At 42.3% G+C, this 25,460-nt stretch overlaps 1 protein-coding gene across 3 annotated transcripts in view; it reads right to left on the bottom strand.

The window, feature by feature from the left end:
- CLTCL1 (clathrin heavy chain like 1) overlaps positions 1–14,164 on the bottom strand; it is a 105,101-nt gene extending 90,937 nt beyond the window's left edge. For all 3 annotated transcript variants that reach the window (XM_021717075.1, XM_008067022.2, XM_008067021.1), the window contains exon 1: positions 14,063–14,164. In XM_021717075.1, coding sequence (XP_021572750.1) covers positions 14,063–14,104 — 42 coding nt within the window. In that variant the 5' untranslated portion in view covers positions 14,105–14,164. The remainder of the gene's footprint in view (positions 1–14,062) is intronic.
- Between the last annotated feature and the right edge of the window lie 11,296 nt (positions 14,165–25,460).

Here is a 25,460-nt window from a genome sequence, read left to right as displayed (position 1 = left end):
TTTTTTTTGAGTTGGCGTTTCACTCTGTCACCCAGACTGGAGTGCAATGGCCACTCCCGGTCACCGCAGCCTCAACCTGCTGGGCTCCGGTGATCTGGAACTACAGGCGTGCGCTACCATGCCCGGCTGATTTTTTGATTTATTATAGAGATGAGGTCTTGTCAAGTTGCCCAGGCAGGTCTCGAACCCGCGGGTTCAGGCAATCCACTCACCTCGGCCTCCCAAAGTGCTGGGATTACAGGCTGAGCCACCGAGCCCGGCCTCCACATATTTAAAATAAAAAATTTTTTTTAAAAAAAGAAGATTCTGATTATCACACTCTTGGCTACAAAAAAACTAATCGCTGTACACTGGTCCAAGAAGTTAATGATGAAACAGAATGAAATATTCCAGACTGAGTGATGCATAATAGACAACCTGTGAAAATGACCTTTAATGGGAGGGTATGTAATTTAAAGAAGGAATACTCATCACCAAAAGCACTGCCTGTGACTCCCGGATATTAAAATTCAGAATACCTAACTAGGAATCTCTGACAGAAAAGACTATAGTCAGTTCTCATTAATTTTACTAGTTATGTTCTATAAAGTCACTGCATAATGAGTCATCAAACACTCAGTCATTATACCTAGACAAAAATAAATGGTTGGCCAGGCATGATGGCTCATGTCTATAATCCCAGCACCTTGGGAAGCCAAGGCAGGAGGGGTGCTTGAGGTCAGGAGTTTGAGACCAGCCTGGGCAACATAGCAAGACCCAATCTCTCCAAAAATTAAACTTAATTAATTAATTAATGGTTAGCTATGGTTAATTTATTCCTATAAGACTCTGGTCACAACATGTTCATCAACCAATGAATATATAACCTTCCAGATCTACATACAGACAATATAAAACCTTTTGTGTATGTTTCTATTTAGACACTTTAATATGTATTACTGGATCATTAACACTGAACTTACAGTCAACAGCACTACCACTCATTCTGAACAAAACTTATATAACACTTATTTTCTTTTTAAGGCAATCACAGCCTCTTTGTGGTTAGGAACACCAGACCACACTTCATTACATTTGGGGACCATGCATCAAAATCACCAACAAAGCCGGGCTCGGTGGCTCAGCCTGGAATCCCGCACCTTTGGGAGGCTGAGCTGAGTGGATTGCCTGAGCCCGTGGGTTCGAGACCCGCCTGGGCAACTTGGCGAGACCTCATTTTTACAATAAATCAAAAATTAGCCAGGCATGGTAGCACGCACCTGTAGTTCCAGCTGCTTGGAAGGCTGAGGCGGAAGGATCGCCGGAGCCCAGCAGGTCGAGGCTGCAGTGGCCGGGAGCGGCCACTGCACTCCAGTCTGGGTGACAGAGTGGGACTCCAACTCAAAAAAAAAATCACCACCACCCTTTGGAAGGAGCACAAATAAGATCATTCATATTGTTAGCATAGTTCTTTATTCTACATTCTTTCCCTTATCGACATGAACTCCTCAAAAGCAGGACTGTGCCTTACCTGTCTTTTGTAGCACAATCAGCCCATATTGCATGTTTCAGCTGCTAAGCAGAGCAGGCTGCAGGACAACAGGTTGCCTCATCTGATCTTGCTATTAACCCATGAGGCAAGTGTGCTGCACACAATTTAGACTTGGGAGAAACAAGACTTTTGGGTTAAAAAAATCTTTCCAAAGTCGTAAGACTGATTAACAAGAAAACCAAGTATAACAAAGTCTGTGCTCTGAACCACAATACTGAGTTGTCTGAAATGCATATTTTATTTCAACACAAAAAGAGATAAACTAAGTAGTGATTATGTTCCCAAGTGAGAACAACAAAACAAACAAACAAAAAACACATATAACAGCAAAAAACATTACTTCATAATTGTAGTAAGATAATTCTTTTAATAGAGCCTACCCATTGATAGTGTCATTATTACAAGCAAGTCCCTTCACATTCCAATCTTGGGTTATAGTAAGAAAAGCCAAAGTGTCTTTCTTGCTCACACACCACTTAATACTCTGACACTAGATGTGTGAGAGTTTCTCCCCACATACCACATAATTCTCCAGCAGATGCCAATTGGGTATCCTACAATTTAACTCAATTCTGACACTATCTACCTGGATATTGCGTCAGATCCTTTAGGTTCAGGGCTCAGTCTCACAAGACTGCTCCTACTTCAGACACTAATCACAAGCCCCGGGCTGTGACCCATGCTTCTGACTGACTAGCTATAAACTGGGATTCCCATGACTTCTTCCTCGGGTTTGACTAATTTGCTCACAGAACTCAAGGAAGCACATTTATCCCTTTATTATAAAATATATGACAAAGGATACAGATGAAGATCCAGATGGAAGAAATGCATAGGGCAAAGGGCAAGGAACTTCCACACCTTCTCCAGCACACCTCTCCTCAGGAACCTCCACATGTTCCACTATCAGGAAACTCTTGATATCGAGCTATCCATTGGCACCAAAGGATTTTATTTATTGAGGCTTTATTTTTTTTTTTTTTTGAGTTGGAGTCTCACTCTGTCGCCCAGACTGGAGTGCAGTGGCCGCTCCTGGCCACCACAGCCTCGACCTGCTGGGCTCCGGCGATCCTTCCGCCTCAGCCTTCCAAGTAGCTGGAACTACAGGTAGCTGCGAGCTACAAAACCTTTCTAATTTACGTTGTTTTTTAATATGTGATAGGGCCTGCTCTCCTCAGCACTCGTAACTTTTAGAATTTTCTTAGGTAGTACATTGCTTAACTTTCTGTTTAAGCCTTAGGAAAAATTTCAGGCCCCAAAATAATATGGGCGGGTAATTGATGTACAGATAGGAGGTGCTGTCATGAGACTGGATGGAACCACCAAAAGTAACCATGAAGGGAGCCCATGACACAGAACCCCAGGACACACCAGAAGGGAAGCAGAGGAGCAGCCTATGAAGATGAACATAATTTAATTATTAATTGAGTCAAAAAAGAAATAACAGAAGTTCCACAAGGCAACAACCACTGATGCTTAGTAACCCAAGAAGCTCTACAATATCACAAGAAAAGAAAATCTTCCAGTCTTACCACCTTTCAATGCTACAGACTTTATAATATTCAAAACAGAGGACAGTGGGATTCTAGAAGACTGCTGCATTATCTACAACACTATCCATCAGATGATTTGTAAGCTCTCTCACAAGAAAAATAATACTGCAGTCACATGGGCTGACTAAGAAGTCAACCTCATTTTCTTGAAGTCAAGCAAATGTGGTTGAATAAATCTTTACTTGAGTAATTTGTCTGGCTTAGTTCTTGCTGGGATGGTTGAAGTAACTTCCATGGGCAGTAAACCCCCAACCCAAGCCTTTTCTCTATGGCATGCTTATGGCATACAGAGCTCCACTTTATATTAGTTATTCACATTCACTTTACCTCTTGTTTCTTCTCAGAGTCAAATTCAGGTCTCCTCATTTTGAATCCATCAAAACATCTAGCACAGAAATAACACATAAAACAAAGACTCTTTCTTGGAATGAGATGCAGATCATTGAGTGAGTGTGCACACAAGCAGATGCATAGCTGAACCATACCCCTAGGTGTAGCCCTGTGAGTCCCTGTCTGTCTGATACCAGGCCCAGGGCTCTGACCTGAATCATAAGCTAGCCAATGTTCTGAACAATTACTCAAAGTCACAGATGGGGTGATTTTATTATCTGCTAAGGGTCTGCTTTGAGACTGTCAATATATTAGAATAACAATCAGAATCTTAATAGATTTAAAAAGACTATGAAATTTAAAAATGATAAATTTATACAAACACAAATAAAACATATTTGTGTTAAATATTAAAAAATAAGATGAAAGTTTTTCTCAAAAAGCAGCTCTAAAACATAAAATGTCAACCAAATGCAATGTATGGGCCTTCTTTGGATACTGATTCTAACAAACCAAATGTATAAAATAGTAGTGACAAATAGAGAACTCTAACACTGACAAGATACTTAATGATATTGATAAATTACTAATTTTTTGGTATGAGAATATTATTAGAATCTGTGTTATAAAGAGTTCTTAGTGGATAAGCAAAACGTGTGTGCATACAATGGAATATTATTCAGCCTTAAAAAGGAAGGAACTCCTAACACGTGCTGTAACATGGATGAACCTTGAGGTCACTATGCTCAGTGAAATAAGTCAGTCACAAAAAAGACAAATACTGTATGATTTCATTTATATGAGGTACCTAGTCAAATTCATAGAGACAGAAAGTAGAGTGGTGGTTCCAGGGTTGGGTGAGGGGGGATGGGGAGTCATTATTTAATTGGTATGGAGTATCAGTTTTACAAGATGAAAAGCATTCTGGAGATGGGTGGTGGTGATGTTTGCACAATAATATAAAAGTACTTAATATCGCTGAACTGTACATTAAAAATAGTTAAGATGGTTTTATGTTATGTGTATTTTACCACAATTTAAAAATTGGAAAATAAAATAACAAAGGGTTCTCTCTTGGAGACACATCCTAAGTACTTAACAATAAAACATGATGTTTGGAATTAGCCTCAAAATAATTTGGTAGTGAATGGGGACATAAGTAAAACAAAGCTGGCCACGTATTAATAAGCAACCATTCCTGGGCTCCTCAACCCATCCAGATTTTCCAGGCTTCAGCAGAACAGGACTGGATGCTCTCTAGACAGAAATGTACACTTAAGTGAGCAGAGGTTTTCTTTTCTTTTCTTTTTTTTCTAAATAAAATAAATACCAAATACCATGATGAGTTTTACTCCATATGCAGAAACAACATCCCAGAGATGTGATGTATCCAAAAGTCAGGTTTCTTCACTAGTTAGTAGAAATAACCAAGGACTCATGATAATAGTATCAGTATTCTGATTGATAACCTACCTACACATTTTAAAAAGCACATGTAAGTTAAGAGTTAACCAAAGGTAAACAGGATACTATCTAATGATTCTTTTCAGTTCTCAAGACCTGCAGTTAAATGAAACCCAATTCAAATCTGGCAAAATGTAAAATTTTAAAAGAAATAAAAAATGTAGTAAGAAAATGTAAAAAGAAATTACTCATCTGACAGTTCTATGATTGCTGTATAAAAGGGGCTTGGGGACAGAAGTCTGACTGGGAAGGTCTGTAGCTATGTTTATACAGGACTGTTGGTGAAAACATCAACTGCCCATGTCAAAGAAGCCAGAGGCTCAAGTTGCACCAAACATCCTGATGTTTTCACAGCTCTGTGTCTGAAGATGCCAGTCTTTTTTCCTTCTGTATCTGTCTCCTTCCAGTCCCACTTGCTGCCTTATCCTCCTGCCTAGCACATGGATGTTAAGTAAGTAGTAGGAAGTTACTTGTTTCACGGTAGTCAGATTTAGTTCATCTGCAGTTTAGGAAAATCTATTTTATATTTCAAACTGACCAGCAAATTTTTCTTTGTTTAAAGAGGGAGTTTCGTAAACAAGGGTCTGTGAAGAATGGAGACTAAGGTCTTTTCCAGAACTTACATTCTAGGTTAGTTCAGGAATAGTTAACATTTGTGTAGCGCTTTACAGAACTTCTCTCAAATTACACCACTGCAGCTTTTCTGTATTTTAAAACCAATGCATAAGACTCTATATTTATCCTTGTTAAATGTCAACTAAATTCCAGTCTGTCAAGATCTGTTTGGATTCTAATTTTGCCACTGAACTCTGCCACCCAGCTTTGTGGCATCCTTCTTGAGCCAGCCAAGAGTGATGGTAATCTCCCTGGCATGGAGGCCCCTGGCAGGTCTCAAGCAAGAGAAGCAGAAGAAAGTAGGAGAAGAGGCAAACTTGATGAAGAAGCAAGGGAAGGAAAACTCAGGAAGAGCAGGGAAAGCAAAGAAATACTTAGAGGATGGGGTGATGGTGCCAGAAACTACTGCCTCAGAGTATATTAACAAACAATATGTTGAATACATACTGTGATCTGTATGTGATCTTAAGGGAGGATCTCCAACTGTGTTAAGTTACAAAAGCAAAGGGCAGGAAGATACAAATATTTCTCGTAGGATTCTTTTAATCGTTTTTAGAAGGATATAATGGTTTCCTGAATAGTGGTTTCCTTTGGGGAGAGAAAGCCAGAGGCTGAACAGAAAGGCCTTAAATTTTATACTTTCTGTCTGGGGCTCTTTTCCCCATGTATATGCATTACTTGAAAATTTGTTCCTGATGCACTTTGCCACTGCTACAGAATGCTGAAATACCTGAATGGAGAGAACTTGACTAAGCTCCTCCTAGGACTTGATAATTCTTTCAAGCCAATAAATTCAAAAAGCACTGGTAATCTTGTACAGTTTAGGGATTCTGAATGTTTAAATGTGTTCTAGGGTGAAAATTAATTTTTTCAAAGAGGCCCTATTCAAATTAATTTACTACTTGGTCATTCATGATGCTGTGGTGTTGGGCACTTTTGCAAGGCTGGCATTCCCAGATACCATGGCTGAGGCAGGTAGATCCTATCTTTGCTCTGTAATAACAAAGAAGGTAAATGACTGGCCAGCATGTATTTCCATTACTAGGAGTAGTAGTCTCTGCCAATAGGTAAAAATAACAGCTTAAACACTACCTTAAATAAAGTTACACACAGGCATACAATAATTATAGGACACAATGAACCAACTGTTGTTTTTCTTAGTATATTAAAAAACCACGTCACAAAATGAATTGGGTACACTATGGCTACATAAACCAAAAATGGACTGTGCTATGGGTAAGTGTCCCCTTTTGTAATGCCGCCCCTACAAACCTCTCCAGACAGACACATGTGTGCATGGGAAATTATTTTCAGTTCAAGCTCAGTCTTCATAGTTCTGCCTTTTTTCCTCACATGTAAAAGATGTTGGGCCGTGCTCAGTGGCTCAGCCTGTAATCCCAGCACTTTGGGAGGCCGAGGCGAGTGGACTGCCTGAGCCTGTGGGTTTGAGATCAGCCCGGACAACTTGGCAAGACCTTGTCTCTACAATAAATCAAAAACAATTAGCCAAGTGTAGTAGCGTGCCCCTTTAATTCTGGCTACTTGAAAGGCTGAGGTGGAAGGATTGCCGGAGCCCAGCAAGTCAACACCACTGCACTCCAGCCTGGGTGACAGAGTGAGACTCCAGCTCAAAAAAAACCAAAAAACAAAAAAAAAGATGTCAAACACCAACCTCTTTCCTTTCCTTTTTTTAAATTTTTTTTTGAGTTGGAGTCTCACTCTGTCGCTCAGACTAGAGTGCAGTGGCCGCTCCCGGCCACCGCAGCCTCGACCTGCTAGGCTCCGGCTATCCTTCCACCTCAGCCTTCCAAGTAGCTGGAGTTATAGGTGTGTGTTATCACGCCTGGCTAATTTTTTGATTTATGGTAGAGATGAGGTCTCGCCAAGTTGCCCAGCCAGGTCTTGAACCTGTGGGCTCAGGCAATCTACTCACCTCGGCCTCCCAAAGCACAGGATTACAGGCTGAGTCACCGAGACCGGCCTCTTTCCTTAATTATTAATATTGACTAACATTTAGTAGATTGGTTCAACCAGGCTGCATGTGAGACTCACCTGGGAAGAAATCCAATGCTCCACCCCCACCATTGAGAGCTTCTGACTTAACAACCGGTAGAGGTGTTTTTAAAGTTCCAGGCCTGCCAGGTACAGTGATTCACACCTGTAATCCCAGCACTTTGGGAGGTGGAGGTGAGAGGATTGCCTGAGCCCACCGGTTCAAAACCAGCTTGGCGAGACCTTGTTGCTACAATAAATCAAAAAATTAGCCAGGTATGGTGGCACACACCTGTGGCTCCAGCTTCTTGGAAGGCTGAGGCAGAAAGGTCACCTGAGCCCAGTAGGTTGGGGCTGCAGTGGCTGTGTATGTGCCACTGCACTCCAGCCTGGGCAATAGAGTGAGACTTTGACTCAAAAAAAAAAAAAAAAATAGCTCCAGGCCATTCTTCACATGCAGCCTGGATTGAGAAGCATTAAGACTATCTTTTGGATTGGCAGTAGTGGGAAACTGCCAGGGTAGGTGGGGGGACACACTTACTTAAATCAATAAGGGTACCTGATCTCAAACCAAGTGACATGGGGACCAAAGTGAGGCCCAAACTTCACCTGTACAATGACCGTTTGTATACCGAACACTGAATTGTACCCCATATCTTTAAAAATAAAAATAAAAAAAATTGGGAGGGATAAAAGGAGAAACTAGATAAATCAGCAATCACAGTGGAAGACTATTATTTCATTTCAATAACTGTAAGTAAAAGGAGACCAAAAAAAAACTAGTAAGAATATAAAATCTTGATAACATGATTAACAAAACTGATCTAATTAAAATGTCCAGACACCACACAAAACAAAACAAAACAAAAAGACTTTTCTTTTTTTTGAGTAGAGGTCTCACTGTCACCCAGGCTAAAGTGCAATGGTATATGACCACGGCTCACCAGAGCCTCAGTCTCCTGGGCTCAAGAGTCCCCCTGGGCTCAAGCAATCCCCCTCCCAAGTAGCTGGGACTAAAGGCCCATGCCACCATGCCCGGCTAATTTTGTGTAGAGACAGTCTCACTATGTTGTCTAGGTTGGTCACAAACTCTTGGCCTCAAGTGATCCTCTCACCTCAGCCTCTCAATGTGTCAGAATTACAGGCATGAGCCACCACACTTGGTCATGTGACCAACTTTCTTCTACAATTTTTATAACTCACAGACTCTACACCTGTTTAGCATCACCTCAGAGATACTTTGAGGGAGCACCTTTATGTATTTCATATATTGAACTATGCTACATTTTACAGCTTACAAACTTGCAATTGCTTTCTTAAATAGCTGAGAGAAAATTACATAGGGCTCAATAGATTTTCTATAACACTAAATCATCCAGCTATTCTTTTTCTGAATTAAGATGTCCTGAGTTCCCAGCCTTTCAGCTCTTTTCCATATTTCTTCAGCTATCACAAACAGCAACAACCTACCAATTCCAAAATTTGAATAGTTTGATAAAGTTCACATAATGCCTCCCTGAGTTCACAATCTGGTAGGGAAGACGAATAGCTACAATGTGGCCATGGGATGAAGGCCATTATAAGGGAAGCACCAAAGGCCCCAGGGGCACAGGGGAAGGTTTCCTGACACATTAGGGAGAGCGTCCAGAGAGTGTCTTTTATGCAGGTACCAGAAGGCTCAGTAGGAATAGCTGGTAACAAGAGGGACAAGGGGAAGAGGGACAAGGGGAAGAACATGTTCTGCAAAGAACAGGAAGGGAGCAGCAAGACAGTTTAGCAGGTGCTGGATTGGGGAGGCTTGAAAGGGCACTTGGGAGTCAGGATTTTCATCCCAGAAACAACAGGCAACTATTCCCTGAAGGACTTCAAGCAGATGTTCATCTTTGGAGAAGACTACTTTGCCTGTATGCTAGAGAATGGACCAGAGAAAGGCAAGACCAAGTGTGGAAGGACAAAGCTAGGATGAACATTGAGGTGGGGAAGGATGGCACAGTCCAGGAAAGTGGTAGTCATGATGACAGTGGCAAAATGATGCCAAAATAAGCAGCAGGAAGAGACAACAGGATGGGGAAATGCATGGCTGTCTCCTTGGTTCCTGGCTGGAGAAAATATACATTTGGGGAAAAAGGGGAACCCCATTTCCAAACAAGGTGTGTTTGAGGAATCTATCAACTATCCAGTGGTCTGCTCCAGTAGGCAGTTGTCATAATGGCAGCAGCAGCTAACAAGGACATAGTGCTTTACAGTAGTCCCTGTTATCCACAGTTTTGCTCTCCACAGTTTGTGACTGTAGTCTGAAAAAATTAAAGAGAAGATTTCAGAAAAAAGCAATTTGTAAGTATTAAACTGCATGCATCCTGCGCAGTGTGCTGAAATTTTGCACCATTCAACCCATGAATCATTTCTTTGTCTAGGATATCCACATTACATATACTGCCAGCCCATTCATTAGTCACTTGGTAGCCAATGGTTATCAGATTGACTGTGGTGGTATCGCTATACTTGTGTTCAAGTCACCCTTATTTTACTTAATGGCCCCAAAGTCCAGTGGTAATGATGCTGGCAATCTGTTATAATTGTTCTATTTTATTATTAGTTATTGTTGTTAATCTCTTACTGTGCCTAGTTTATAAATTAAGCTTTATCAGAGGCAAGTATGTATAAGAAAAAACATGGTATGTACAGGGTTTGGAACTATTTGCAGGCACCCACTGGGTATCCCCCAAGGGTTGGGGGGTGGCGATTGTATTATGTACCAGATATTGTTCGGTGCTTCACATTTATTAACGCAAGACGTCACAACTACTGTACGAGTAGTTTTATCTTTTATTCCTATTTTATAGATGAAGCAACAGAGGTATAAAAAACTTCCAAACATTGCCCCAAAACACACAGCCAATAAGTGCCTGAGTCTAGATTCAAAGCCCTCAGTTTGGCCTCAGTCTATGCTCTTAGCCAGCAGCTGCTACTTTCTCACACACATACAGCTCTGAGGCTCAGCCTAAACACACAGAGGACTTAAGAACACTGAGCATATGGAAATACACAAAATCTCAGCAGAGTATCCTGAATGAAAAGTAGAGGGGCTCAAGACTGACTTCAATATCATGTATAAGAGGAGGCCACAGGGAAATGGGTGTAGACACAAAGGTAGGAAAAATCCCAGGAAACAGTGGTACCACCAAAAAGAGCAGAGAAAGGACCCTCAGGAAGCAGTAAAGTGCTGTGTGACGTGCAGCTAGACAGTCATGGAAGATGTGTGCAATGCGAGGGACTTGATTTCATTTTTATTTATTTATTTTAGGGACAAGGTCTCACTTGTCACTCAGGCTGGAGAGCAGCGGCAATCATAACTCATTGCAACCTCAAATTCCTGGGCTTAAATGATCCTTCAACCTCAGCCTCCCGAGTTGCTGGAATAACAGACACATGCCATCACACCTAGCTAATGTTTTTATTTTTTATTTTGGGGACTCACTATGTTGCCCAGGCTGGTCATGAACTCCTGGCTTCAAGCAATCCTCCCACCTCAGCCTCCCAAAGTGCTGGGACTACAGGCATGAACTACTGTGCCCAGTTGATTTTATTTTTTACAGCAAGAGCTGGCCAACTACAACATGTTTTTTGTACGGCCCAATATGTTTTCATATTTTTATGAGGTTAGGAAACAGGGAAGAATACTCAACAGAGACAGGATGTGCCTCATGAAGCTTAACACATATACTACGCAGCCCTTTACAAAAAAGTCTGCAGAATGACTTGTGACCTTGGCAAGAACAGATTCAGGAAAACACTGAAGACAAACACCAGACTGCAGGTTACTGAGGAAACTGAGGAACATAAAGGAATAATAGAAAGATAAGGTAGTCCTTTCATGTCTGGCTATGAAAGAAGAGCTTCAAGGGTACAAGAGGGGAGGAAGAAGTTGGTTTATTGCACAGATGGAAGAGATGAAAGCATCACCAAATGCAAATAGAAAGAAGACATGGAGAGGGAATGAATGAAAAAAGAGGAAAGAAAAGCTGTTACTGAGCAAGACCCCTATTAGGGGAGGAGAGGGGGTCCAGAACACAGACAAGAACAAGGACATCATTTCTGAGGTAACAGAAAGGCAGGAAAGAGTGTCTGTAGGCATGGAAGGAGAGGAACATCCCAGTGCATGGCTTCTGTTTTCTCCAAGGCGTCTGCTGGCAGCAAGGTGGGAGGGTCAGAGATTAAAGAATAGGCGAAAGTCTGAAAATTCATGCAGTGCAGAGAGTGCTCACTACAGAGAAACACAAAACGTACAGCAGCCTCAAACACCCAGTGTTAGAGACCACAAACCACAGTTTCATTCATGTGGCCTGCCTGCCACAAGCCATAAGCATTTTCCAGATAATGGAACATATCCCTTCAAGACATTATACTCTAATGGACATTTAAAAATGCTTTATTGTCTCCTTTTTGAAAAAAGCATATTTATATAGTGGTTACACACAGGCATCAAAGACCTGGATTAAAACCCAAGCTCTGTCATTTACTAGCTGTGTAGTTTTATCTGAAAATTAACCTCAGTTACTTATGGTATAAAATGGGCTGGGCTTGGTGGCTCACACCTGTAATCCCAGCACTTTGGGAAACCAAGGCAGGATTAGCAGGGCATGGTGGTATGTATCTGTAGTTCCAGCTACTCAGGAGGCTGAAATGGAAGGATCACTTGAACCCAGAAGCTTGAGGCTTCAGTGAGACTGTGCCACTGCCCTCCAGCCTGAGCAACAGAGTGAGACCCTGACTCAAAAAAACAAAACAAAACAAAAAAGGCCTGGCAAAGTGGCTCATGCCTGTAATCCAGCACTTTGGGAGGCTGAGGCAGGAGGATTGCTTGAGCCCAAGAGTTTGAGACCAGCCTGGGCTACACAGTGAGACTGTCTCCACACACACACACACAAAATAACAAGTAAAAATAAATAAAATGGGATATCACTACCTGCCTCAGTTAATATAATCACAACGATTAAATTAAATGAGATTTATAAAATACAGTAATCGCTGGGCTCGGTGGCTCAGCCTGTAATCCCGCGCCTTTGGGAGGCTGAGGTGAGTGGATTGCCTGAGCCCGCGGGTTCGAGACCTGCCTGGGCAGCGAGACCTCATCTCTACAATAAATCAAAAAATCAGCTGGGCATGGTAGCACATGCCTCTAATTCCGGCTACTCGGAAGGCTGAGGCGGAAGGATAGCCGGAGCCCAGCTGGTCGAGGTTGTGGTGGCCGGGAGCGGCCACTGCACTCCAGTCTGGGCGACAGAGTGAGACTCCAACTCAAAAAATAAATAAATAAAATAAAATAAAATAAAATAGTCTAGCTGGGTGTGGTGGCTCGCACCTGTAGTTCCAGATACTTGGAAGGCTGAGGTGGAAGGATCTCTGGAGCCCAGCAGGTCAAGGCTGCAGAGGCCATGAGTGTGCCACTGCACTTAGCCTGGGCAACAGAGTGAGGCTCCAACTCAAATAAAATAAAATAAAATGCAATAGTCCAGTGGGTGGAAAGATAGATGACTCAATAAATGATAACAGTTTATTATTATTACTATTAGCGCAGCAGTATTTTGCTGCCCATATTACTGGTACTGGTTCAGCTGAGTGGCAGAAGGGAGTCCAGAAAGGACATGGATGTTCAGGACACTTTGCTTCCACACAACCTCAGTTAGATCCACTAACCAAGTGACCCAGGCAGGATACTCGAGGTATCATTTCCAATCTGCAGAATGAGGGGATTTCACTGATCATCAAAAAACCCCCGGGACCTTTCTTATTTAGATACAGGGGTTTTAGATACAGGTTATTTAGATACAGTGATTTGTTCTGTAAAAATGCGACCTTTCGATCAAGCACATTCCTGTACAATTCTGTAATCAGAAAGACTTGAGTCTGAATCCTGCTATCACTCTCTGGATGAAGACGAGTTATTTGACTTTGCTGGGCCTCGCTTTCTTCATCCAGAAAAGAGAGTGTGCACAAGTCGTAACGTGTGGGGCTGTAGCGACTCAACAGGAAGCGCTCGGGCCGGAGCGTTAGCTGTTACCCCTACTGGCTCCGCTCTCCGGGTGACCCGGGACACTCTGCACAGCCTGTCCAGACCCGGGCTCAAGAACAGGTGGCCAGTCTTGATCTTCCCGAAACAGACACACGCGGACCTCCGCAAAGAGGAAACGCTGGGAGTGTTGCTGCACTGCAAAGACCTTCTTAAAACATCCCGTGGCTGATTTTCCTTTGGGGTCTCACGCGTTCACAGTCCTCGCCACGCAGCCACCCAGGGGGCTTCGACGGGCCAAAGACACGAGCGCAAGGAAGCTCTGGGACGCGACAGGGGTCCCAATCACGGAGCCCGGGACGGGACTGCGCGACGCCTTTCACAAGCGCTCGGGCGGCCGCTGGATCCCAACTCAGGGGCCCGGGAGCCTCCAGCGAGGAGGTCGGTAGTGCGCCCACACCCTGGGACCCCGTGGTCGCGCTCGAGCCGGAGGTGGGGCCCCAGTCAGCGGCTGGCGGGGCGGGACGCGGCTGACAGGACAGAGCGCGCGGCGCGGCCCAGCCTCACCTGAAAGAGCTCCTGGAAGCGGATTGGGAGCATCTGGGCCATGGCCGGCACGAGACCGCGGCGGCGGCGGCGGCGGCAGCGGAGGTGAGGGAGGACAGCCGACCCCTCAGCCAGCCAGCGGATCCCTCAGCCAGGCAGCGAGGACCGCCCGCGCAGGCGCACTGTCCAACTACAGCTCCCTTTTAACGGCCGTGCTCCTCCACGCCACCGGGATCCCTCCGCCCTCTCCGCAGGGTCCGCGAAAAGTAGTCCTGTGCCTCAGGACTTCCAGAGCCGCCGAGCTAGAGCAAGTTTGCGCTGCCCTCAGTTGGTTCACAGGGCAGGTGTGCATGGGAAGGTGGGCCGGGTCCCAAACAAGTGCTCAGGAAAGTGGACTGGATCTGGGGCTGCCCAGGGCAGGTGTGCACAGAACGGTGAACTGGTCCCCAGGGGTTGCTTAGGCATCCCCTGGGGACTCGGTGCACCTTTGTGCACACCTGCTCTGGGCAGTCCTAGACTGGTACCCCTTCGCGCGCACACCTGCCTTGGGCAACCCTGAACCAGGGCCACCTTCCTTGGGACCCAGCCCACCTTCCAGCGTACATCTTCCCTGGGCACCCCTAGACCCCAGAGAGGGACAATGATGATAATTCTACCTCCAACTCTGCATCGCTGAGTTCAAGGCCACTTGCTACGGAGGCACAGATGTGACAAAAACCTGGAAAGGGGTCTTGGAAGTACAGTCAAGGGCCACAAAATGACCTTCGATCAACAAAAGACTGCATACATGACAGTGGTCCCATAAGATTATAATGGAGCTGAACAATTCCTATTCTCTAGTGAGGTCTTAGCTCAAGGGTGTTATCTTTTCTGTGTTTAGATACCATTGCATTTCAATCGCTTACAATATTCAATACAGTCATATGCTGTACAGGTTTAACGCTTAGAGCAACAGACCACTACAGAGCCTACCATCTAGATTTGTGTAAGCACACTCTATGATGATCCCACAATGATCGTGCATTTCTCAGAAGTATCCCTCATTAGTGTATGCTACAGATGTGTTTCTGTATGAGGCTCAGCAACCGCTCCTTTAGAAAACATCTTTCCTGCTCATACAATATCTAGAGAACACAGTCAGAATATCAATGCTAAGAGTCCGTAGAGATTGTCTAGCAGCAGGTGACCAACCCAAAGCCAGTAAGGATCATCCAAATTACCTGAGGTTGCACAAGAGTAGTAGCCGGTTGGAGCTAGAGCCCACACCCAGTTTGCCCAGGAACCAGTCCCCCCACCCCCACCCCAGACACCATTTGTAGATGGGTTTTGCATGCAGATGATTCAGTTACATAAAATATGTCTGTCAGGAAAAGGAAGCCCTTAGCATTCAGCACACACATTCTCCTGGTGTAATCGATAGCCTCCTCTGCGGCATCACATGTTGCTCCCTGGTGACTTTAAGAGATGAATGGTCCACTGTGAATAACACAGGGATGGTGCAATTATTTGTGTAGTGTCTTGACCATCTAGTAGCCAAAAATATCTTAAGGAATAGAACAGACTGTTCATTTTCAAATTAAATCTCTTTTCCAGTATTAGCCAAGACCTCTGCAACCTGCCCTTTCGACATCTGTGTGGCCTCATCTGCTAAAAGTAGAACTGATTTTAGCTGTGGGCAGTACTATAGTTCCCAAATCTCCCAAACAATATATAAATCTTTTAGTATTAATAGTATTAATCTCCAAATCACCTCCTCAGAACTTTTTTGGGGGCTTAACACTAAAATTTATATCCTAAAAGAAAGAATTTTTAAGAAAATAGTGGTTAAGCCGGGCTCGGTGGCTCAGCCTGTAATCCCGCGCTTTGGGAGCCTGAGGCGAGTGAATTGCCTGAACCCGCGGGTTCGAGACCCGCCTGGGCAACTTGGCGAGACCTCATCTCCATAATAAATCAAAAATTAGCCGGACGTGGTAGTGCGCGCCTGTAGTTCCGGCTACTTGGAAGGCTGAGATGGAAGGATCGCTGGAGCCCTGCAGGTCGAGGTTGCAGTGGCCGGGAGCAGCCACTGCACTCCAGTCTGAGCAACAGAGTGAAACTCCAACTCAAAAAAAAAAAAAAAAAAAGAAAATAATGGTTAAGCAAAATGATGTTCCAACTTGAAAAAGATTTTAATATTCTCACCAGTGTGAGTAACTTGCCAAGTAATCCTGGAAAAAGCTTTCAATTCTTTGTGCTGATTTCCTGTGTTCTCAACAGAAGTGGTGAGCTCCTACAACTCAATAAGACCAGCAGCCAAATAGAAAAATAGACAAAAATATATGAGCAGATAATTCATAAAAAAGAAATATATAGCTGGGCTCGGTGGCTCAGCCTGTAATCCCTTGCCTTGGGAGGCTGAGGTGAGTGGATTGCCTGAGCCCGCGGGTTCAAGACCCGCCTGGGCAACTTGGTGAGACTTCATCTCTACAATAAATCAAAAAATTAACCGAGCGTGGTAGCACGCACCTGTAGTTCCAGCTACTTGGAAGGCTGAGGCAGAAGGATCGCCGGAGCCCAGTAGGTCGAGGCTGCAGTGGCCAGGAGCGGCCACTGCACTCCAGTCTGGGGGACAGAGTGAGACTTCAACTCAAAAAACAAAAGAAAGAAAGAAAGAAATACAGGCTTTGGCCCCCTCCCCTACCTTGGGGAGGTGAATCTCTTCTCTCTCTCCTTCTCTCTCTCTTATTTACTTTCTAAATAAACTGCTTAAAAACTTAAAAAAAAAAAAAGAAATACACTCAGCCATATGTATGGGTTTCACATCTGTAAATTCAACCAACTGCCAGTTGAAAATGTTGTTAGTTGGAAGGCTGAGTCAGAAGAATTACCGCAGCCCAGCAGGTCAGTGCTGGGGTGGTCATGAGCATGCCACTGCACTACAGCCTGAGCAACATAGTGAGACTCCAACTCAAAAAGAAAAAAAAGAAAAGAAAAGAAAATGTTGTTAGGATTACAATGGCTACATCTGTACTGAACATGCATAGACTATTTTTTCTTGTCTTTGTTCTCTAAACATATAGAAGAACAATTATTTACTTAGCATTCACACTGTATTAGGTATTATGAGGAACCTAGAGGTGATTGAAAGTATAAGCGAGGATGTATATAGGTTATATGCAAATACTACATCATTGTATAAAGGAATTTGAGTATTCACAAATTTTGTTATGGGGTGACCCTGAAACCAACTCCTCATAGATACTGAGGGATGACTGTACAACTGATTCTGATACACGAAAAAAATTCTCAGCTTCACTCATAAGCAAAAGGCAAATTAAAAGACACTGATTAGCCAGGCATGGTGCCTCACACCTATAATCTCAACAGAAGGGTGGCTGAGGCAAGAGGATTGCTTGAGCCCAGGAGTTTGAGACTAACCTAGGCAACATAGTAAGACTTCATCTCTACAAAAATCAAAAAATTAACTGTGTGGTGGCACACACCTGTAGTCCCAACTACTCAGGAGACTGAGGCAGAAGCATTTCCTGAGCCTAGGAGATCAAAGCTACAGTGAACCATGATTGTGCCACTGCACTCCAACCTGGGTGACAGAGTGAGACCCTGACTAAAAAAACAAAATAAACAAACAAAAAACCCCACTGATTATATATTTTATGTAGATAATATATTGCATATATTTTATTTTTTAATCTATCAAATCAATAAAGGTCAACCACTCTGATAGCACTGTGTTGACAATGGTGTGCAGAGGGCAATCGTGATAGCTTACTAGCTTACTAGTAATATACGCTTTAGTATTCTACCTAGGGTATCTATCCTACAGTTATTATTGCAGACCTCCATTCTACAGATACAAATTCCAAGAAAAATGAGCAACTCATGGGGAAAAAAAATGCTCAAAGAAGCAAGGCACCACAAGCAGAACCAAAAGAACCCAGAGGCAGATGCAGACCCATAAGAATTGAGATAATTAAATTATCACAGTCTTTAAGTTCCTATATTTAATATGTTTAAAGAGCTAAATGACAAGATTTAAGAATACATAAGGGGAAGAAATACATGCACAAAACCCAAAACTATACAGAATGACCAAGCAGATTTGAAAAAGAACGAAATAGAAGTCCTAGAAATGAAAAATGTAATAGAATACATCTTTGATATAAATAACAGAAGTGGATCTAAAATGTGGAATCATAGTCGGGCACGGCGACTCATGCATGTAATCCCAGCACTTCGAGAGGCAGAGATGAGAGCATTGCCTGAACCCAAGGGTTCAAGACCAACATGGTGAGACCTCATCTCCACAATAAATCAAAAAAGTTGACCTGGCATGGTGGCATATGCCATTCCAGCTATTTGGAAGGCTGAGGTGGAAGGATCACCTGAGCACAGCAGGTAGAAGCTGCAGTGACCATGAGTATGCCATTGCACGCCAACCTGGGCAGCAGAGTGAAACTCCAACTCCCAAAAACTAATTAATTAATTTTAAAAATATGGAATCATGTTGTACAGTAAATTAAAATTAGGATAGAGGAAGGGCAAGGATGAAAACTATATCTGCTAGAGTCTAATCAAGGGCTGTCTTAGTCCATTTGTGCTGTTATAACATAAAGCCACAGATGGGGTAATTTATTAACAGTGGAAATGTATTTCTTACAGTTCTGGAGGCTAGGAAGTCCAATATGACAGTGCCAGCAGATTGAGTGTCTGGTGAGGGACTGCTTCATAGATGCCATTTTCTCCCAGTGTCCTCACATGATAGAAAAGGTAAAAGGGATGAACTCGCCTCCTCAAGTCTCCAAGCATTTATACGGCACTAATCCCATTCATGAGGGCTCTGCCCTCATGGCCCAGTCGTCTTGTAAAAGTCTCACCTCTTAATATTGTTGCATTTGGGATTAAGTTTCAACATGAATTTTAAGAGAGGATACAAACATTCAAATCATAGCAGAGACAGAAAGCACACCAGTTACTTGAACAGAGAGAACTGAATATAAACAATAGTTAACAAGAAATAAAATTGTAAGCGAGATGGCTAGAAGGACAAAAGGAGAACTCCAAATTATAGAAGTACAAAAGTAGGAAGCAGTTACCACCCCTACACCTCAGGGATGAATGAGAAGAAGCAGAAATTATTAAAAGCTTGGAGGAAGGGCTCTACAGAGCTAGAGTTCAAATCTCTGGGGAGGGGTGTTGGCCAGTGGAGCTAAAGTCTCTGATCAAGAAGAGGGATTCCATGAGGATGGTACCCAGATCTCGGAGAAGGGTTCCTATGGAACTTGGATGCACACTCTGGATGACGGTTGGTTGTGGAGTTGGGAGCAACACCTCTGAAGAGGGCACTGAGAGACTTTGACCTAGACTTTTGAGTAAGAGGCATATTGAGGCTACTTCTGCAAGTCTTGGAAGAATGTCAAACTGGATTCAGCTTCTTCTGTGGGAAGAATGTGTTGCTGCCATGTTGAAGAAGCATAACTGGGGTGATGTTCACATGAGCAGGCCCTGCAGTCTCCCTCCATCAACCTATTGAAAGAGTCTAACAGGGAATATCTCCTAAAGCAGAAATACAGTTTTTAGAATCTCAGCCCCAGCATCAAAAGCAATTTCTAGAGGTGGGAAGGGAGGATAGAGTTTAAAGACACCATTTAATAACTGGCACAGGAAACAACATGTTGTACCTGAATTCAAATTCTCATGGAACTTTCCTGTAGATGAAATTAAAAGTCCATGGAGGATTTCTGTTTTTAGAAAGCAAATGAGAGCTAACAAAGCAGTGAGTAATTATGGGGCCAATATCCAAGAGACAGGAGTTGAGAGCAGTGAGCCTGCATGTGGCTGCTCCTTCCTGAGGGGCATCTACAAATTCTAGATGAATAGCTGATAAACTAGGAGACTGAGAAGCACACTTAACACCCCCATAGTCCTAGGAGGACTGGGAACCACCAAGAAAGTTGTCTACTGTACTGTTTTGGGACCACAAATTGTTTGGGACTCTATTCAAATCACATCAGTTCTTACCAGCAGCAAACTATAAATTCTCTCTGCAGACTGATCACCTCATCCTTGGTCTCAAATTACTGCTACAGTTGTTCCTATGCAATGTTCAGCACTCAATCAAAATTAAGTAGGAAAAAAGACATAATGATTGTAATCCAAGAAAATAAACAGTTATGGGGGATCCAAGATAGTGGAGTTTTCACAAAGACTCAAATAACTATGCTCAATATGGATAAAAGGATAAAATACAACATTGGGAATTTTATCACAGACCTATAAATTGTAAAAAGAATCAGGTGGAAATTTTGGAGCTGAAAAATATAACCAACATTGAAAAATCAAAGCACAATGTTAGCTTATTATACACAGCTGAAAAAAGAAAGCTAATGAAGTTAGAATTAGGTCAGAAGAATATATACAAATTAATACACAGAGAGAAAATAATAGACAATATAGCAGTAGATAAATTTGAGGCGATAGACACAGAGGACACATTTAGAAGGTCTAACATACATGTAATTGGAGTCCTAGAAGTGGAGAGACTGAGATAGAAGCAAGGTCTAAAGAGATAAGGGCTTAAAGTTTTTTTAAAATTGATGAAAGAAGCCAGGCTCGGTGGCTCAGCCTGTAATCCCGTGCTTTGAGAGGCTGAGGTGAGTGGATTGCCTGAGCCCGCGGGTTCGAGACCCACCTGGGCAACTTGGCGAGACCTCATCTCTACAATAAATCAAAAAATCAGCCGGGCGTGGTAGTGCATGCCTGTAATTCCGGCTACTTGGAAGGCTGAGGCGGAAGGATTGTCGGAGCCCAGCAGGCGAGGCTGCAGTGGCCGGCCACTGCACTCCAGTCTGGGCGACAGAGTGAGACTTCAACTCGAAAGAAAGAAAGAAAGAGAGAGAGAGAGAGAGAGAAAGAAAGAGAGAAAGAAAATTGATTAAAGAGATCAAGCATCAGTTTCCAGAAGCATTACAGACTCCAATCAGAATATGTAAAAAGCAAAATATTCTTAGGCATATCATAATAAAAGAGTTGAAAACCAGAAGGAAAAAAAATCTTAAAAGTAGCCACAGGGAAAAGATAGATTACATTCTAAGGAGTGACAGTTAAACTAAGAACTGACTTCTCAAACAATAGAATCAGAACACAGAAGAACCATATCTTCAAACTGGTAAAAGAAAATAATTACATTTGCAAACAAATAAAATCTGAGGAAATTCTCTGGGCTCAGTGGCTCAGCCTGTAATCCCGCGCTTTGGGAGGCTGAGGTGAGTGGATTGCCTGAGCCCTTGGGTTCGAGACCCGCCTGGGCAACTTGGTGAGACCTCATCTCTACAGTAAATCAAAAAATTAGCTGGGTGTGGTAGCGCGCACCTGTAGTTCCAGCTACTTGGAAGGCTGAGGTGGAAGGATCGCCGGAGCCCAGCAGGTTGAGGCTGCGGTGGCCGGGAGCGGACACTGCACTGCAGTCTGGGCGACAGAGTGAGACTTCAACTCAAAAAAAAAAAAAATCTGAGGAAATTCATTATCAAAAGACCTGAGCCAAAGGAAATGCTAATGAATTTTAATCAGGATCAGGCAAAAATAAAATTACCTCAAGTGAAACTCAGAGATGTAGACAATAAAATTCACCAGGTACAGTGGCCTATAATCCCATCATTTTGGGAGGCGGAGGTGAGAGGATTGCCTGAGCCCATGGGTTTAAGACCAGCCTGGACAACATGGTGAGACCTCATCACTACGATAAATAAAAATATTAGCTGGGCATGGTGGCATGCGCCTGTAGTTCCACCTATTTAGATGGCTGAAACAGAAGGATCACCTGAGCCCAACAGGTTGAGGCTGTGGTAGCCATGAACATGCCAATGCACTCCAGCCTGGGTGACAGAGTGAGACTCTGACTAAAAAAAAAAAAAAAGAAAGAAGAAATAATAAAATTCAACAAAAAGGATGTATTGATAAGTATAACTGAAAGTTGACTGTATAACACAAAAAAAATAATAATGCCTTCTGGGATTAAAAATGTCAGAATTCAAATATATAAAAACTATAATATGTAAGTCAGGAGTGGGCTAATTCAAGTATCCCCTGAGAAAAGCATACAAAAAGGGTTAGATTTGTAGTCAATTAAATTATTGGTCCCAAGTCCTAATACCCTGTAGAAGCTCTATAAATCCACACTCTTGCCATGGCTTTGTGATGGACTGAGAATGCTTCTTCAATCCTGGGTTTCAGACTTGGCCTTGTGACTTGATTTGATTCACTGGGTGTTAGATGCATAATATGAGCCGAGGTTTAACTGTCTTGCATTGTTTGGATTGTACTCTAGCACATCCACTGTGATCATGAGCAGAATTTATCCCCAGTAGTCATTGCCTTTTCAGCTTGGAGCTCAGGATGAGTGTATAGAGCAGACATGAACCCAGTCTGCATCCTGAATACAAGATTAGCCAAGATTTCCCCAACCGAGCCACTGTCTTTTGCCCTCTTTTTAATGGAGCTGTTTGTTTTTTTCCTTTTGGCATGTTTGAGTTCCTTGTAGATCCTGAATGTTAAGCCTTTGTCAGATATACAGTTGGCAAATATTTTTTCCCATTCTGTGGGCTGTCTCCCTGCTCTCTTGATGGTTTCTTTTGCTTTGCAGAAACCTGTCAGTTTGGTGAGGTCCCACTTGTCTATCTTACCTCTAATGGTTATGGGTACTTGGGGTTTTGATCAGAAATTGGTTGCCAGTTTCAATTTCCATAAGGGTGTCTCCTACATTTTCTATGGTACTTATAGTTTGAGGTTTTATGTTTAGGTCTTTGATCCATTTAGAGTTGATTTTTGTGTATGATGATAGGTTGGGGTCCTGTTTCAATCTTCTGCATGTGATCAGTCAGTTTTCCCAGCACCATTTACTGAATAGGTTCTCCTCTCCCCAGTGGTTGTCATAGGAGGCTTTGTCAAAGACAAATTCGTTGAGAAATTGAGGTTTTACTTCCGAAATTTCTATCCTGTTCCATTGGTTCACATGCCTGTAATTGTACCAATATCAGGCTGTTTGATTATTGTCTTTTAATAAAGTTTGAAGTCTGGAAGTGTAATGCCTCCTGCTTTGTTTCTTTTGCTAAGTGTTGATTTGGCTATTCGTGGTAGTTATGTTTCCATATGAACTTCTGTACTGTCATTTCCAGGTCTGAAAAGAATTATGTTGGTAATTTAATGGGCATTGCATTGAATCTGTAGATTGCCTTTGGTAGGATGGACATCTAAATAATGTTGATTCTTTCTATCCATGAGCATGAAATATTTTTCCATTTGTTTGTGTTTTCTTGGATTTCTTTGAGCAGTGTTTTATAGTTTTCATTGTAAAGGTCTTTCACATCTCTGTTTAGGAAGATGCCAAGGTACTTCTTTCTTTTTATGGCTATTGTGAATGGGATTGTGCTTTTTATTTGGTTCTCTGTCTGCTTATTGTGGGTATATAAGAATGCGACAGTCTTTTGCACATGTATTTTGTACCCTGATACTTTGCCAAAGTCCTTTATCAGTGCAAGCAGGGTTTTTACAGATTCTCTTTAATTTTCAAAGTATAAGACCACATCATCAGCAAAGAGGGATAACTTGACGTCCTCTTTTCCTATTTGGATACCCCTGATTCATTTCTCTTGTCTAAATTCTCTAGCTAGAACTTCCAACACAATGTTGAACAAGAGGGGTGAGAGTGGGCAGCCTTGTCTTGTTCCGGTATTCAGGGAAACTATTTCCAGTACCTGTCCGTTTAGCATTATGCTGACTGTGGGTTTATCATAGATGGTGTTTCCTATTTTGAGATATATTCCTTCTATACCTAGGTGTTTGAGGGTTTTTATAGAAGGGATGCTGATTTTTATCAAAGCTTTTTCTGCATCTAATGATATAATCATGCAGTTCTTGTTTTCGCATCTGTTAACGTATTTAATTACATTTATGGTCTTGTGGATGTTGAACCAGTCCTGCATCCTGGGAATGAAGCCTGCTTGGTCATGGTGGATGATTTTTAAGATGTGTTGTTGGATCTAATTTGCTAGACTCTTGTTGAGAATTATTGCATCTATTTTCATTAGGAATATCGGCCCGTAGTTCTCTTTTGTTGTTGGATCTTCACCTGGTTTGAGTATCGGTGTGATATTAGCTTCGTAAAATGATTTGGGGAGAATTCCATCTTTCTCAATTGCCTGGAATACTTTCAGTAGGATTGATATCATCTCCTCCTTTGTACATTTTGTCAAATTCTGCTGGAAAGACTTCTGGTCCAGGTGTGTTTTTTTTTTTTTTTGTAGGTAGTTTTCTTATGATGGAGTCAATTTCCTGGATTGTTATTAGTCTGTTTAGTGTCTCATTATCTTCTTGTTTCAACCTTGGGAGGGTGTGTGATGTTAGAAAGTCTTCCATTTCATTTAGGTTATCATGTTTGTTTCTGTATGGGTGTGCATAGTATCTCTGATAATCCTTTGTATTTCTTCAGGGTCACTTGTGATTTGATCTTGTGTATTTCTGATTGTGTTTATTTGGGCTTTTCCTCTCTTTTTCTTGGTTATTCTGGCTAGGGGTCTATCAATCTTGTTAATTCTTTCAAAGAACCAACTTTTTGTTTTGTTGATTTGTTCTATGATATTTTTGTCTCAAATGTCCTGTATTTGGGCTTTTACTTTGGTGATCTGGATTCTTCTGCTCAAGTTAGGGTTTTGTTGGTCTTGTCTTTCCAGCTGCCTTAGGTAATTTGTTAGGCTGTTAACTTTTGATCTTTCCATTTTCTTGATGTGTGCTCATAGAGTTATAAATTCTCCTCTTAGAACTGATTTCATGGCATCCCAGAGGTTTTGGTAAGATGTTTCTTCATTTTCATTTGTTTCCAGGAATCGTTCAATTTCTGTTTTGATTTTGATGTTGACTCAGTGGTTATTCAGCATCATGCTGTTCAGTGTCCATGTCTTTGTTGGTGTCGATATTTATTTTTATTCCACTGTGGTCTGAGAAGGTACATGGCAATATTTCAACCTTGTGAAATTTACTTATGCTTGATTTATGGCCAAGGATGTGACTGATCTTGGAATACGCTCCATGTGGTGGTGAGTAGAATGTATATTCTGTTGTTGCTATGTGGAATATTCTGTAGGTATCTATTAATTCCATGTGGTTGAGTGTCATGTTGAAGTTCTGGATCTGTTTTTTATTTTTTACCTTGATGAGCTATCTAGCGTTGTTAGTGGGGTATTTACGTTCCCAACTCTAATAGTATTAGAGTCAAAATCTTTTTTTAGTTTACTTAGTAGGTGCTTTATAAATGCTGGTGCTCCTGTGTTGGGTGCATATATGTTTAGGATGAATACTTATTGATGGATTGAGCCTTTTATCATTATGTAGTTTTCTTTCATATCTTTTTAAATTTTGGATAGCTTAA

The sequence above is a fragment of the Carlito syrichta genome, unplaced genomic scaffold, assembly GCF_000164805.1.
Source record: "Carlito syrichta isolate Samal-C Ts95f unplaced genomic scaffold, Tarsius_syrichta-2.0.1 Scaffold309263, whole genome shotgun sequence".
In the NCBI taxonomy this organism is placed as follows: Eukaryota; Metazoa; Chordata; class Mammalia; order Primates; family Tarsiidae; genus Carlito; species Carlito syrichta.
The sequence above is the reverse complement of the archived record's forward strand: the minus strand, read 5'-3'. Positions and strand labels throughout refer to the sequence as shown.